Source organism: Micromys minutus (genome assembly GCF_963924665.1).
Source record: "Micromys minutus genome assembly, chromosome: 22".
Classification (NCBI taxonomy): domain Eukaryota; kingdom Metazoa; phylum Chordata; class Mammalia; order Rodentia; family Muridae; genus Micromys; species Micromys minutus.
This window is the reverse complement of record NC_137957.1, coordinates 36,844,262-36,857,249: the sequence shown is the minus strand read 5'-3', so window position 1 is coordinate 36,857,249 and position 12,988 is coordinate 36,844,262. Positions and strand designations below refer to the sequence as shown.

Genomic DNA, 12,988 nt, shown 5'->3' with positions numbered 1-12,988 from the left:
GATCTGTCTATTGATGAGAGTAGAGTTTTGAAGTCTCCCACTATTATTGTATGTTGTGCAATGTATGCTTTGATCTTTAGTAAAGTTTCTTTTATGAATGTGGGTGTCCTTGCATTTGGAGCATGTTCAGGATTAAGAGTTTGTCTTGGTAGATTTTTCCTTTGATAATCATGAAATGCCCTTCCTTATCTTTTGTTGATAACTTTTGGTTGAACGTCTATTTTATTTGATATTAGAATGGCTACTCCAGCTTGTTTCTTAGGACCATTTGCTTGGAATAATTTTTTTCAGCCTTGTACCCTGAGATAGTATTGTCTTTGTTTCTGTGGTGCGTTTCCTGTATCCAGCAAAATGCTGGGTCCTGTTTATATATACAGTTGTTAGTCTATGTCTTTTTATTGGAGAATTGAGTCCATTGATATTAAGAGATATTAAGGAAAAGTGATGGTTGCTTCCTGTTATTTTTGTTCTTAGAGGGGGAAGTCATGTTTTTGGCTAATTTCTTTTGGGTTTGTTGAAAGATTACTTTCTTATTTTTTCTAAAGTATAGTTTCCCTTCTTGCATTGAACTTTTTCATCTATTGTCTTTTGTAGGGCTGGATTTGTTGAAAGATATTGTGTAAATTTGTTTTTGTCATGGAATATTTTGGTTTTTCTATCTATGGTAATTGAGAGTTTTGCTGAGTATAGTAGCCTAGGCTGGCATTTGTGTTCTCTTAGGGTTTCTATGACATCTATCCAGGATCTTTTGGCTTTTAGATTCTCTAGAGAGAAGTCTGATATAATTCTAATAGGTCTGCCTTTATATGTTACTTGACTTTTTTCTCTTACTGCTTTTAATATTCTTTCTTTGTTTTGTGGATTTGGTCTTTTGATTATTATGTGATGGGAGAAATTTTTCTGTTCCAGTCTATTTGGAGTTCTGTAGGCTTCTTGTATATTCATGGGCATCTCTTTATTTAGGTTAGGAAAGTTTTCTTCTATAATTTTATGTGATTATATTGTCTTCAGACACACCAGAAGAGGGCATAGGATCTCATTACAGATGGTTGTGAGCCACCATGTGGTTGCTGGGATTTGAAATCAGGACCTCTGGAAAGAGCAGTCAGTGCTTTTAACCACTGTGCCATCTCTTCAGCTTCTTCTATAATTTTATTTAAGATATTTACTGGCCCTTTAAGTTGGGAATCTTCGTTCTCTTCTATACTGTATTCTTTATATAATTAATTTAATCATATTCTATATATATTATTCTTAGGTTTGGTCTTATTGTGTCCTGGATTTCCCGGATGTTTTGGGTTAGGAGCTTTTTTCATTTTTCTTTCTTTCTTTTTTACTATTGTGTCAATGTTTTCTATGGTATCTTCTGCCCCTGAGATTTTCTCTTCTATCACTTTTATTCTGTTGGTGATGCTTCCATTCATGACTCCTGATCTTTTTCCTAGGTTTTCTATCTCCAGGGTTGTCTCCCTCTGTGATTTCTTTATTGTTTTTATTTCTGTTTTCAGATCATGCATATTTTTATTCAATTCCTTTACCTGTTTGGTTGTCTTCACCCATATTTCTTTAGGGGAGTTATTTATGTCCTTCCTAATGTCCTCTATCATTATCATGAGATCTCATTTTAAATAAAAATCTTGCTTTTCAGATGTAATGCGGTATCCAGGACTTGCTGTAGTTGGAGAACTGTGTTCTCATGATGCCAGTTAGTCTTGGTTTTCTATTGCTTTTGATTTTGGGCTTGCCTCTTGTCAGGTGTGGTTATATCTAGGGCTACCTGCACTAGCTGTCTCTGACTGGAGCCTGTCCTTCTTGTGATCCTGGTTGTGTCAGAACTCTTCAGCATTCAGCTGTCTCTGGAATCCTGTGATTCTGGGATCCTGAGATCTTGGGATCTTGGTGTGTCAGAGCTCCTGAGAGTCAAGCTGCCTCTGAGATACTGAAGTCCTTGTTTGATCAAGCTCCTGAGGTCTTGTTGTATCTGATCTCCTGGGAGTTAAGCTTTCTCTGGTTGTTGCAGGGGTGTGTGTGTGTGTGTGTGTGTGTGTGTGTGTGTGTGTGTGTTTTGGGGGATTGGGAGTGGGTAGAGCCCTGAGTTTGCTCTGGGCACAGATAAAAGGTGGAAGGAACCTGTGCCACTGGCTGGGCAGGTGTTTGTACTTCCCTGGTTCTGGGTATTAGGGAAGATGTTGTGGCCTCAACTGTGATCTTGAGTGTGTCAGAGCTCCAGTGCTCCTAAGTGTGTCTGATTTCTGGGAATCAAAACGTCCTGTGTGATCATTTGTTCCTGGGTGTAGGGCACCTGTGATCCTGGACATGTTACAGCACTTGGGAGATGGGCTTCCTCCAGGTATTGTTGGAATGGTACAAGGTCTGCTCAGGGCACACGCTCAGACCAGAGAGGCCCCCAACCTCATATTAATTTGTATAAGTAGCATGGGCATCATGAAAGTGTATCTTGGATTTTTCAAAATCTACTTTTAATAATGGTTCTTAAATGTTTTAACCTCCCCTTTAACCCACTACCCACCAAAGGTAGTGGTAAAGAAAGGTTATTAGGGTATGGGGGAAGTGGACCTGTTTAGAAATTCTTCTTTGGAGGAAATCTAATCTCCATTGTCAGGAAATCGGCAGTTTATTTTATAGGTTAGCAGCAACAGCTTGATCCACTTGCAAACACTTCACGAATATATCATCAGTCCAGTTCCGTAATGTTGAGATAGCAAACATGAATCACTGGCAGTAGCATAACCTAGCAGATGCAGCGAGGTCTCTGCTGAATCATGGCCAGGACCAGCAGGGACACCAGGAGAAGTTCTCTGCTGTGCCTCTCTCAACAGAGTGAAGACATGCAAGACCAAGATGCATTGCAAAGTTATATATGTGTAAACCCATTGCTGTCACTATGTGTTGATTTCTGTTGATACTCCCACCACATGTCCTCTCACCGGCCTTGCCTCACCATGTGAATCTGTCTTAACTGATATCACTCTGCCAACTGACTCAAGTCCATAGAAGTGGCAAGAGCAACCAGAGCACCACCAGAAGTTCTTTGGTGAGTTCTCAATGGTGTCACCACAAGCAAAGCTCAGCAATGCAATGTAAGGCAAACCAATACATGCATGTTGTTAGTGGAAGACTAGTAAGGTGGAGCAAAGCAAACTGATGCTCTTGCTCCCACTGTCTGAGGGGCCATATTTATATTTCTTCTTCACACATACCTTCATGTCTCTTTTTTCCAGTGTCTGCTTCTGTAACCATCCTTTGATATAACTGACTTTCCAAAGAAACCAGACATTTCTACTTCGTGAAAGAATTGGTAACTTCCAAAGATTGATTCAAAATCAAACATTAATGAATCTAAGGTGTTCTTGGCAACAGTCACTGTTGCACATTGCATAGCTTCACTGTAACCTTAGTTCTGAACATATGATTAGAGTATTTTCAGTGTGCATACCATCAGGTCATACAACATCAATGATCATTGTCTAAAACACCTCGCCTCATATTTGAGACTATTTTATATAACAGCTGTCAGTGTTGTTTGTTGTAAGGCCTTATGAAATAGACTGCATTTTTATGAAGTACTTGTTTTCTGTCATACTCATAAATGATGGCAGTTTCATTTTGATTGAATGTGAGCCCCTATGGATAGAAACTTGTTTTCAGCGTCTCCAATGTCTTTAGAGCGTTTTCTTAAATAATGATTAAGACACAGCCCATTGTAGGTGGTGCCACCTTGGTTGGTGGTCCTGGAGTCTATAAGAAAGCAGGTTGAGCAAGTTTGTAAACGGCGTACACTATGGCCTCTGTATCAGCTCCTGCCTTCGGGTTCCAGCCCTGTTTGAGTTCCTGTCCTGACTTCCTTTGATGATGAGTAGAGTTGTGAAAATGTAAGCTGAGTAAACCCTTTCCTCCTCAACTTCCTTTTTGGTCATAGTCTGTCATCACAGCAATAGAAACCCTAATTTGGATAGATCCCCTAGAACTAGAGTTATAGAAGCTTGTGAGCAGCCATGTGGATGCTAGGAATAAAACCTAGGTCATCTGGAAGAGCAGCCAGTGCACTTGACCACTGAGCCATCTCTCCAGCTCCTAGTTAACTTTTAAAAGTAATACATTATTATTTACAAATTAGTATATGTCAAACATTTTCTTCCTCATATTGAAGTGAAAGACTCTTCTTCCTGTGATCTTCTTGTGTGTATATTCTTTGGGTGTTATAACTTGCCAAAAATCCTTGATTATTATAGCTTGCTAATGTTTGCTGGCAAGTGTAATTTCTTCTAGAAAAGTTTGTTTTTTACAAATATACCTGGTTTTATTATAATATTTATCTGACCATAAGAAAGAAAGAAAAGAAAAGAAAGTGTGTTTCTATGTGGTTACTGTGCTTACTGCTTTTGTATAGGACCCGAGTTTGATGATCAGAACCCATGTCCAACTCACAACTGCCTGTAATTCCACCTCTGCATACTGTGGACATCAGCATTCATATGTACATATCTCCATGTATGTGCACACACAAACACATACATAATAAGCTAAAGAACTACACAAAAGGAATGTGGAGTGATTGATTTAGTTATTTACTTTAATAATTTTTAGTTTGTACAAATAATTTTAAGAAAATATAAGTAAATTGAAAAGTATACACAAGAAATATTTTAGTGGAGGATTATAAAAGATAATTAAAATATATATATATATCTCATGTATTTTTAAAAAGCCCCTGTAGCATTTTCTGCTCTTTTGGTTTTCATCGGCAAAAGATTAAAAAGCAAAATAACAAAAGCAAATTAACACCCCCATATTTATTAAAAAAATGTTTCTGCATCAACAGTCAACAAGAATAAATGTGCCCAGGTTAATTGTAAAGATGAATGAGACATTGCAAAAAAGTATGTTTTGGTGTATAACACTTATGTGATCTGTACCTGTTAGCTGTTATCACAGATTAAGTACTCCTTATGTGAAGTGTGTGGAATGAGAAGTATTCAGATAAATGTATTCTTCAGCTTTTGTAATACTTCAGACTTTAATGGTTGAGTGTTTCTAATCTGAAAATGTGAAGTTCAAAATGCTCTAAAATCTGGAATATGTTGTGTATTGATATGTTGCAAAAAGTTCCAGCATTGGAGCATTTTGAATTTCAGATTTTTTTTATGGGCCTTTGTGATGGTTTGTATATGCCTGGCCCAGGGAGTGGTGCTATTAGGGAGTGTGGCCTTGTTGGAGTAGGTGTATCACTGTGGGTGTGAGCTTTAAGACCCTCATCCTAGCTGCCTGGAAGCCAGTATCTGCTAGCAGCTTGAGATGAAGATGTAGAACTCACAGCTCCTCCTGCACCATGTCTGCCTGGATGTTGCCATGCTCCTGCCATGATGATAATGGACTGAACCTCTGAACCAGTAAGCCAGCCCCAATTAAATGTTGTCCTTTATAAGTGATGCCTTAGTCATGGTGTCTGTTCACAGCAGTAAAACTCCAACTAATACAACCTTAGTATCTTACTAATCAGATAACACCTTTAAAAAAGATAGTCTCTATGGATGAGAAATAGCAAAGAAGTTCTGGTGACTTGGAAGAAACAAACGTCCATATGACAATAGCAGTGGGTAGATGGATGGATGATTTTTAGGAGCTGAAGGCCATGTCGTAGTTGCATAAGGGCTGAATTCTAATAATTGCTAAGCTTGGTAAGAATTCCTGGTCTCAGGCAAGGTTTATGTCTTAGTTGCATTCACTTAACATTAAAATAGAGAACATAATTTTAGCTGGGCTCAGTATTCTAACACTGGTCCTCAAATTGAGTATTACAACTCCTTGGGGTGTCCAATGACCCTTTCATAGGGGTTACCTAAGAGCATCATAAAACCTAGATCTTTATATTACAATTCATAACAGTAGCAAAATTACAATTATGAAATAGCAATGAAAATAATTTTATGGTTGGAGTCACCACAGCACATGGAACTGTATTTAAAGTTCTCAGCATTAGGAAGGTTGAGACCCACTTCTCTAATCCATTAACACTGTAAGATAATATAGGTACATAATTTTAGATCTTTTATACTATGTTGCTCAAGTTTTGGTACCTGGAAATTGGCTACAAGTGTAACATGCCTCAAATATAGAAGTGGAAAGTCAGTAAAAATAAGAATTTTGAGGATCACGGTGAAGTTTAAAGTAGTTTAGGAATGCCAAAATGATCAGTATCCTCATAATCTGGACTCTAAGGTTCAGAAGGCAGCAAGATCATGTTCTTAGAAACTAAAGGGAAGGAGACTACTTGTTAAATGTGTTACGTAGTGCTTCAAGCTTAGTAAAGTGTGTTCTGTAAATCCTGCAGAAAGCATTTAAGTAACAATTGAGGATATATGGCTGAAAAGATTTATAAGTCCTAGTATACCAGTATATGCGGTTAAGTGTCATAATGAAATCCATTGTTTTATATACTATTTTTAAAAAATTAAAGAGGAAATTAAACTATTTGTCGAGTAAATAGAAACATTTAGTAAGAAAAATGACAATGAATTGTAGGTTGATGTCAAGGTGATACATAATTGGACAGTAAGGTGGGAGGGAGCAAAGTTTGGTAAGGCAGAAGGAGGAGAAGCAGATTAAGGATGGAGGTGGCAGAGGAGGATGGTTCAGATCAAGGTGAACTAGATCGATTTTGTCTTGTCTAGGTTGACAGTTTATATCTTTATTAATTGGCAGTGTTATTGTTTGGATATATTGTGGATTGAGAATTGAACATATAAATCTGTTTGGTAAGTCATTGGTTATTGAGTCATGATTTTACCGGGCTGTGGAGGACAGCGTGTGAAAGCAATGGCTGAGAGGCAGCTGGAGCGTGCGGATCCGGCTCTGTTGCCCGAGAGGAGTGAGAAATGCATGGAACCCAGGGAATGAGATGTGTGTGTGCCAGACTTGGTAATTTACCGGACCATGTGAGGCTGGGTACCAAGCTCCACACTGGAACTGCCCCAAGAAGTGAGACTGCAGGACTGGTAGCAACAGAATCCTTTTTAACAGTTACCGCAACAACCACTAGTTACCGCAACAAACTATTAAAAGATTGTCAGCTGCCAGTTCCTGTGCGTTCTCACTCCAGAACTGCAGCCAGTGAGCTGGAACCACTTACCCTGGCTGCTTCTCTACCATGTTGTTCGCTAGCCACCCTCTCCTGGCTGTCTCTTTCTTAGCTGGGAAATTTGTTCACATTCCCCACAGCCTAGCGAAATTATGACACAGTAATCAATAATTTATCAATCAGTTTTATATGTTAAATTCTCAATCCACAATTTATCCGCACAATAAGCTTACAACTAGTTGACAAAGATATAAACTGTCCACCTACATAAGACAATCTGACCTATAGAAACCCTTGAAGATATTCATACCTACCTATCACTAATTAAGACCACCTGGATCTGGATCGTCCTTCTCCAACTCTATCTTAATTCTCCTTCTTGCTGCTCCTTTTTCCTAGACTTTTCCCACCTACCTTTCCTTGTCATCCAATGATAGGCTGGGCCTGCCTCGCTCCTAATGACATCATCCTACATTGACTAATCATATTGATTAATTAGTTTAACTGACTGGAGAGATGGCTCAGTCAGGACAGTTTCTGCCATTCAAACAAGGTCCTGCATTCTGGTTCCTATCCCCTTCATGAGAAGCTCTAGGCATGGTAGTACTGTCTGTAATGCATGATGGTACTGGGGTTCTATGGGAAACAGAGACAGGTAGAGCCCTGAAGTTCCCTAGCTACATTAGTTAGTTACAGATTCTTTAAGAAATCCTTTCTCTACAGAGGTGGAGAAGAGATTAAGGAAGACAGCAAGACACATACTTCCACACTTGTGCTTGCATGTGCATTTGCATACATGTTCATGTACCGCACAACAGTGTAAATACCCCACCCTAATGTACAGAGCTTTAAAAGTAAAATATAGACTGTCCCATTGTCTTTTGTGGTTTGTAGTAAAAAGTGAAATATAAGGGATTAATTGAAGGAAGAACTCTTAAACAAAACAAACCAGATTGGATACTTTTTCAGAAAAGTTCTCTGCCTTTCCAAAAGATAAAATGTTAAACATCAGAAATATGGATTGACCAGTTGCAACTGCATCTTAGGATCTCAGGTTGGATAAAAGAACAAAGTAGTCACAGAAAGGACCTTGTCGAGAACATATTTCTCCTCTTTTTCCTCAAACCAGAGGGCCCCTAAGAACTTCAAAGTATCAAACAAAATTTGGGGCCATTTTATCTAAATATTTTTGTCACTTTCACCTCTTGAAGATCTAAGTTATCTTTTAATGTTATTTAAAGTTCTCACCTATCTTACTGAGATTCAATTTTAGTTTTTTCTTTTGTGTGTATCTGCATTTTTTATCTGAAATATCTTCCCTCTTTGTTTTTACTTTGTAATAGTGCTTGCTACTTTATTATTACTTGTGTGTATGATTTGTCATGCCATAATCTGAATTCATTATGAGAAGATGCATGCTTCATTTGGGTCTTCACAATCATTAGAAAGCTGCTTAGGTTTTTTGTATGCTTCCATGTAGCTACATTTTGGGGTTTTTGTGGGGTTTGGCTAACTCACTGCAAATAAGATACTCAGAACAGAATGGTATGCAAATTATCATACATTACATAATGTTTTATATTTAGAAGACTTTCATTTAGTAGAATGTATTTTAAGCAACTGTGGAATATTGAAAAAACGAATGAAACTGAACATTATTCATGTTTTCAGAGAAACTCATATAAATAGGAGCTACGTTATTTTTCTAGCCAGCATTTGTTCATTTGTTCTTTTCATCAATTCATGAACCAGGAACTCAGTAGTTCCTATATGGTAGGCATTGGTGGAAGGTGTTGAGAAAACAATGACGAGTCTTAGCGGCAGGAGTCTGCCCATATGTTTCTTACATAAATATTAATTATTCTCTGAAGCGAGTTCTGTAAAAGAATGTGACAGAATAGAGCCACAATTAGTTTTTCTGGTCAAAATAACAACTATCAAATTCTTATTCTTTTGAGACAGGGTTTCTCTGTGTAGCCATAATTGTCCTGGAACTCAATCTGTAGACCAGGCTGGCCCTGAACTGGTATATCCACCTGCCTCTGCCTCCCAAGTGCCTGGATTAAAGGTGTGTATATTAAAGACCAGAATAAAACTTAACATTAATTTTTCATTAGTCATGTTATTGGGATTTTTGATATCTCTGATACCAAGATTGAGAGTCTTAGAGTATTGTTTCAGGGATAAATTGTGTTTATTTTTTTTTTCACCCATTGTGTGTCTATGTGAGTGTATCATTTGTACATACTTGTAACATGCGGGAGTGCATATGCATGTAAATGTTAGTACATGTGGAGGCTTGAGGTTGACATTGAGACTCATCCTCAATTGCTCTTCTACCTTATTCATTGAGGTGAGTTCTAGGTGAAACCCAGAGTTGGCTGGCAAAGGCTAGTCTTGCTAGTCAGCTTGCTCGGGGATCCTCTGTCTTCACCTTCTGAGTCTGCAATTATGGTAGCTTACTGCACTCATGGCTGTGTGACTGGGCTATTCCCACAGCCTGGTAAGTCATAGTTAATGATTATAAAAGTTAGCCACAGTGTAAAAATGTAACTAATACATGTTGTAAAAGAGACCTTGAGGAACAGAGAATTCTTCATTTTTGTATTTATAGTTGTTTATATTTCTGTATATATTAGGTATTAACACCACAAAAATTGGAATTGGTAAAAGCCCAACTACAACAAGAATTAGAAGCTCCAATGCGAGAACGTTTTCGGACTCTTGATGAAGTAAGTGATTAAGGAGAAGATCATCTTCATGTCACCATGGAAAGCATCCTTCATTTACCTCAGTCCTCTGTGTGGCAGTTCCTACAGTGCACACCGAGGCATAATAGGACTGGGCTCCATTATCTCTCTGTTCTCTTTCTTCTATCTAGGTTGGTCTCCTGATGTTTGCTTGGCACTGAAGAAACGGTGTAATTCAAGAGTCTTTGCTTTAGTGCTATATCTGCTTTGAATATTGTTTTTACTCCTTAATTTCTTGCAAATCTGTCCCAAGTGTCAGTTTTCACTAAGCCTGCTTTAACTGCTTCCAATGCCATTTCTCCACTCTGCTTTCCTGTCCAGTCTGCTTTCCTGCCGCTACTTACACCTTTGGAGTTTACTTAGCTTTCTAGTTTTTCTCTAGTACCTGTTAGCTTCTAATGTGCTATTTTGCTTAATTATTGTGACTTTTGTTTAGCACTTCTAGAATGGAAGTTGAATGCTAGGGATAACTTGTTTTTTGTTGACAAGTTCCTGATGAAAGGATGCATTCACATAAACTGGATTTGTTATGTTCCCTGTTGCTTTCATAAGATACCTTGACAAAAGCAATGTATGGAAGGAACAGTTTATTTAGTCTTACAGTTTGAGAGGATAGTTCATCATGGTGGGGAAGGCACAGTAGCAGATCATAAGGCCTTATCTACAGCTCTGAAGCAGAGTATGATGACTATTTGTATTCAGCTCCTGTCTCCTTTAACTCAGAACCTCATCACTGAGTGATGCTACAGAGGGTCTTCCCATCTCAGTTACCCCAAACTGGCTAGTCTCTCACAGGTATTCACAGAGGCTAGGCTACCCACGTCCATGTCATCCTCCAGAGATGTCTCGGAGGCTTTTCCTTCTAGATGATTCTGGATCTGTCAAGTGGACAGTCAGTATTAATGATCACATAATCTCAAAAAGAAAAATACTTGTGTTTTCTTTGAGTTGAGACAAGATTTCTTATATTACGAAATGTTTGATAAAGGTGACAGGAAAAGAATACAGAGAAGTGAATTAGGTATTGGCCTAGACATTTTATATGCTAACTTTAAAAACATACATCTGGTCTTACAAATACAAATTATTACTGTTCCCTTCAAAATGAACCCCTGTAGGAGACTGCAGTAGTCTAGAATATTGCCATTGTGTGGGAATGCTTGGGAAACCCTCTTTTGTAATGATTAATGATTGATAACCCCGGGGTTTCCAATATGCTTCTAGCAGCAATATATGAGGTATATTGTATGTCAGGGAATCTATTATGCTTTGGCTATAGATTGAATTTTTTGTAAATAAAGTCAGCAATACCAAAAGTAATCAAGGTAATTACAAGCAGTTTTAAAGTCATAGTATGTATTTTATATAATGCTAACACTCCCATTTTCTTAGTTTATATAAATTAGCTTAGAAATCTTTCAATTAAAAAAATATTAAATTGTATTATTTTAAGAGTCTGACTTTCATTATTGCTTAGTTTCCTGGTACTTATTAATATGGAATCTTCCATACCAGACTGCTCTGCTACCTAAGTTTCTTATTGAGTATTTGGATTGTCGGTAGCTTCTATAGATGGTTGGAGGGCAATGTTAGAGCACCTTAGGTGTTTTTGGTAAATCGGGAGAGTTGGAATGGTATATATTCTTCAGGCTAGTATATTTGATATACTGTTGCAATATTTGATCAACCCTTAAGTTAGTATACTAAATATTCAAATAACCTTTTCTTCTACTTTGAGTTTATCTTGTCTGACTTTTAGAGAGGGCTGTCTTATACCTTCTATACTTGTTAAAATCTAGGTGTATTTTAAAGACATGCCACATTCTTAACTAATATTTAAGTACAGAGGTGGCAATTTTGATGTTATACATTTATTATTACAGTGAGAATTAGTAAAGACAAAAAATTACCTGAATGATAATTTTATTGGTACATTTCAAGAAGGGTACTAATCTGTTTCATTATTCTTTTTCCTTTTTCATGAGTAAAAGTATATGTATGTGGTATGCATGTGTGCGTATGTATGTGTGGGCATTGGGCACATGTTTAAGTACCTGTGTGGAGACCAAAGTTGATGTCAGGAGTTGATTGTACTTTACCTTATTCATGAGGCAGGTTTTCTTAGTTGAACCCAACATTTATTGATTCAGATAGTCTTCTCCCTACTTCCCAGTAACTGCAATTACTAGCAAGCCATCAGGTCCATCACACATGTACATTGGTTCTGGGGTTCAGAACCTTGAGCAGGAAGTATTGTAATTGGTGAGTCAACACTCTTGCTCTCCGTTTGCATTTCTGTTAAGCTGATGTTTTCCTTTCAGATTGGCTGTTAATATAACTAGGAATTGCACCATACCGTGATTTTTGGAGAGTATAGACTTGACTCATAAGTTTCTCATGCATTGCGATCTCTCTGTAATTTAGGAAGTAGAAAGGTACCGAGCTGAGTACAACAAGCTTCGCTATGAGCACACATTTCTCAAGTCGGAGTTTGAACACCAGAAAGAAGAGTTTACTCGTGTTTCAGAAGAAGAAAAAATGAAATACAAGTCAGAGGTACGTAATCAGTTACACTGCTTTACCAGAGATTGTTCCAGTGAGTAGAATTTTATGGTTATATATTTTTATAAATTCCAAATTAAAGTAGATTGTGTAATTATGTTTTATTAGTGAAATATTTGTTGTTTGTCGGCAATTTCTTGTGAGTGTTTTCCTTTGGCTATTTATTTCATTTTCTCTTTTATTTTGCCCTAGCCAGTGGAGACAGACATATACACAGTCTCATGTTGTTCATAGCCATGGAGAGAGAGTTTTCTTTGGAAACATTACTTACATGATTCCTTGTTTAGCATTGTTCTATTTAGAACCAAATTAGGTAGCTCTAGTGCTGTGTTTTTGCTGCTATAAGCATCAGCCTCGCCCTTCGCCTTCAGTGCTCGCTCCCTGCAGCACACACTCCACCTTCATCTGTTGCTTCGCTGGTCCTGTTACTCACTCTGCACTTTGTCTTCTACTTCTGCTGAAACTGTTTCCTGTCACTCTGTGGCTTACTCTTTGATGACTTTTTTATTATAGAAGGGGACAAATACAGTTCTATCCTAGCAGTCATAAAACTAGGCTAATATTTGTAGTAGTGTGC

General features: G+C 37.7%; 1 protein-coding gene across 2 annotated transcripts in view; it reads left to right on the top strand.

The window, feature by feature from the left end:
• Positions 1–12,988, top strand: part of CEP83 (centrosomal protein 83) — a 112,122-nt gene that overhangs the window by 41,585 nt on the left and 57,549 nt on the right. For both annotated transcript variants that reach the window (XM_080935177.1, XM_080935178.1), the window contains exons 4-5: positions 9,739–9,831; positions 12,274–12,405. In XM_080935177.1, coding sequence (XP_080791303.1) covers positions 9,739–9,831; positions 12,274–12,405 — 225 coding nt within the window. The remainder of the gene's footprint in view (positions 1–9,738; positions 9,832–12,273; positions 12,406–12,988) is intronic.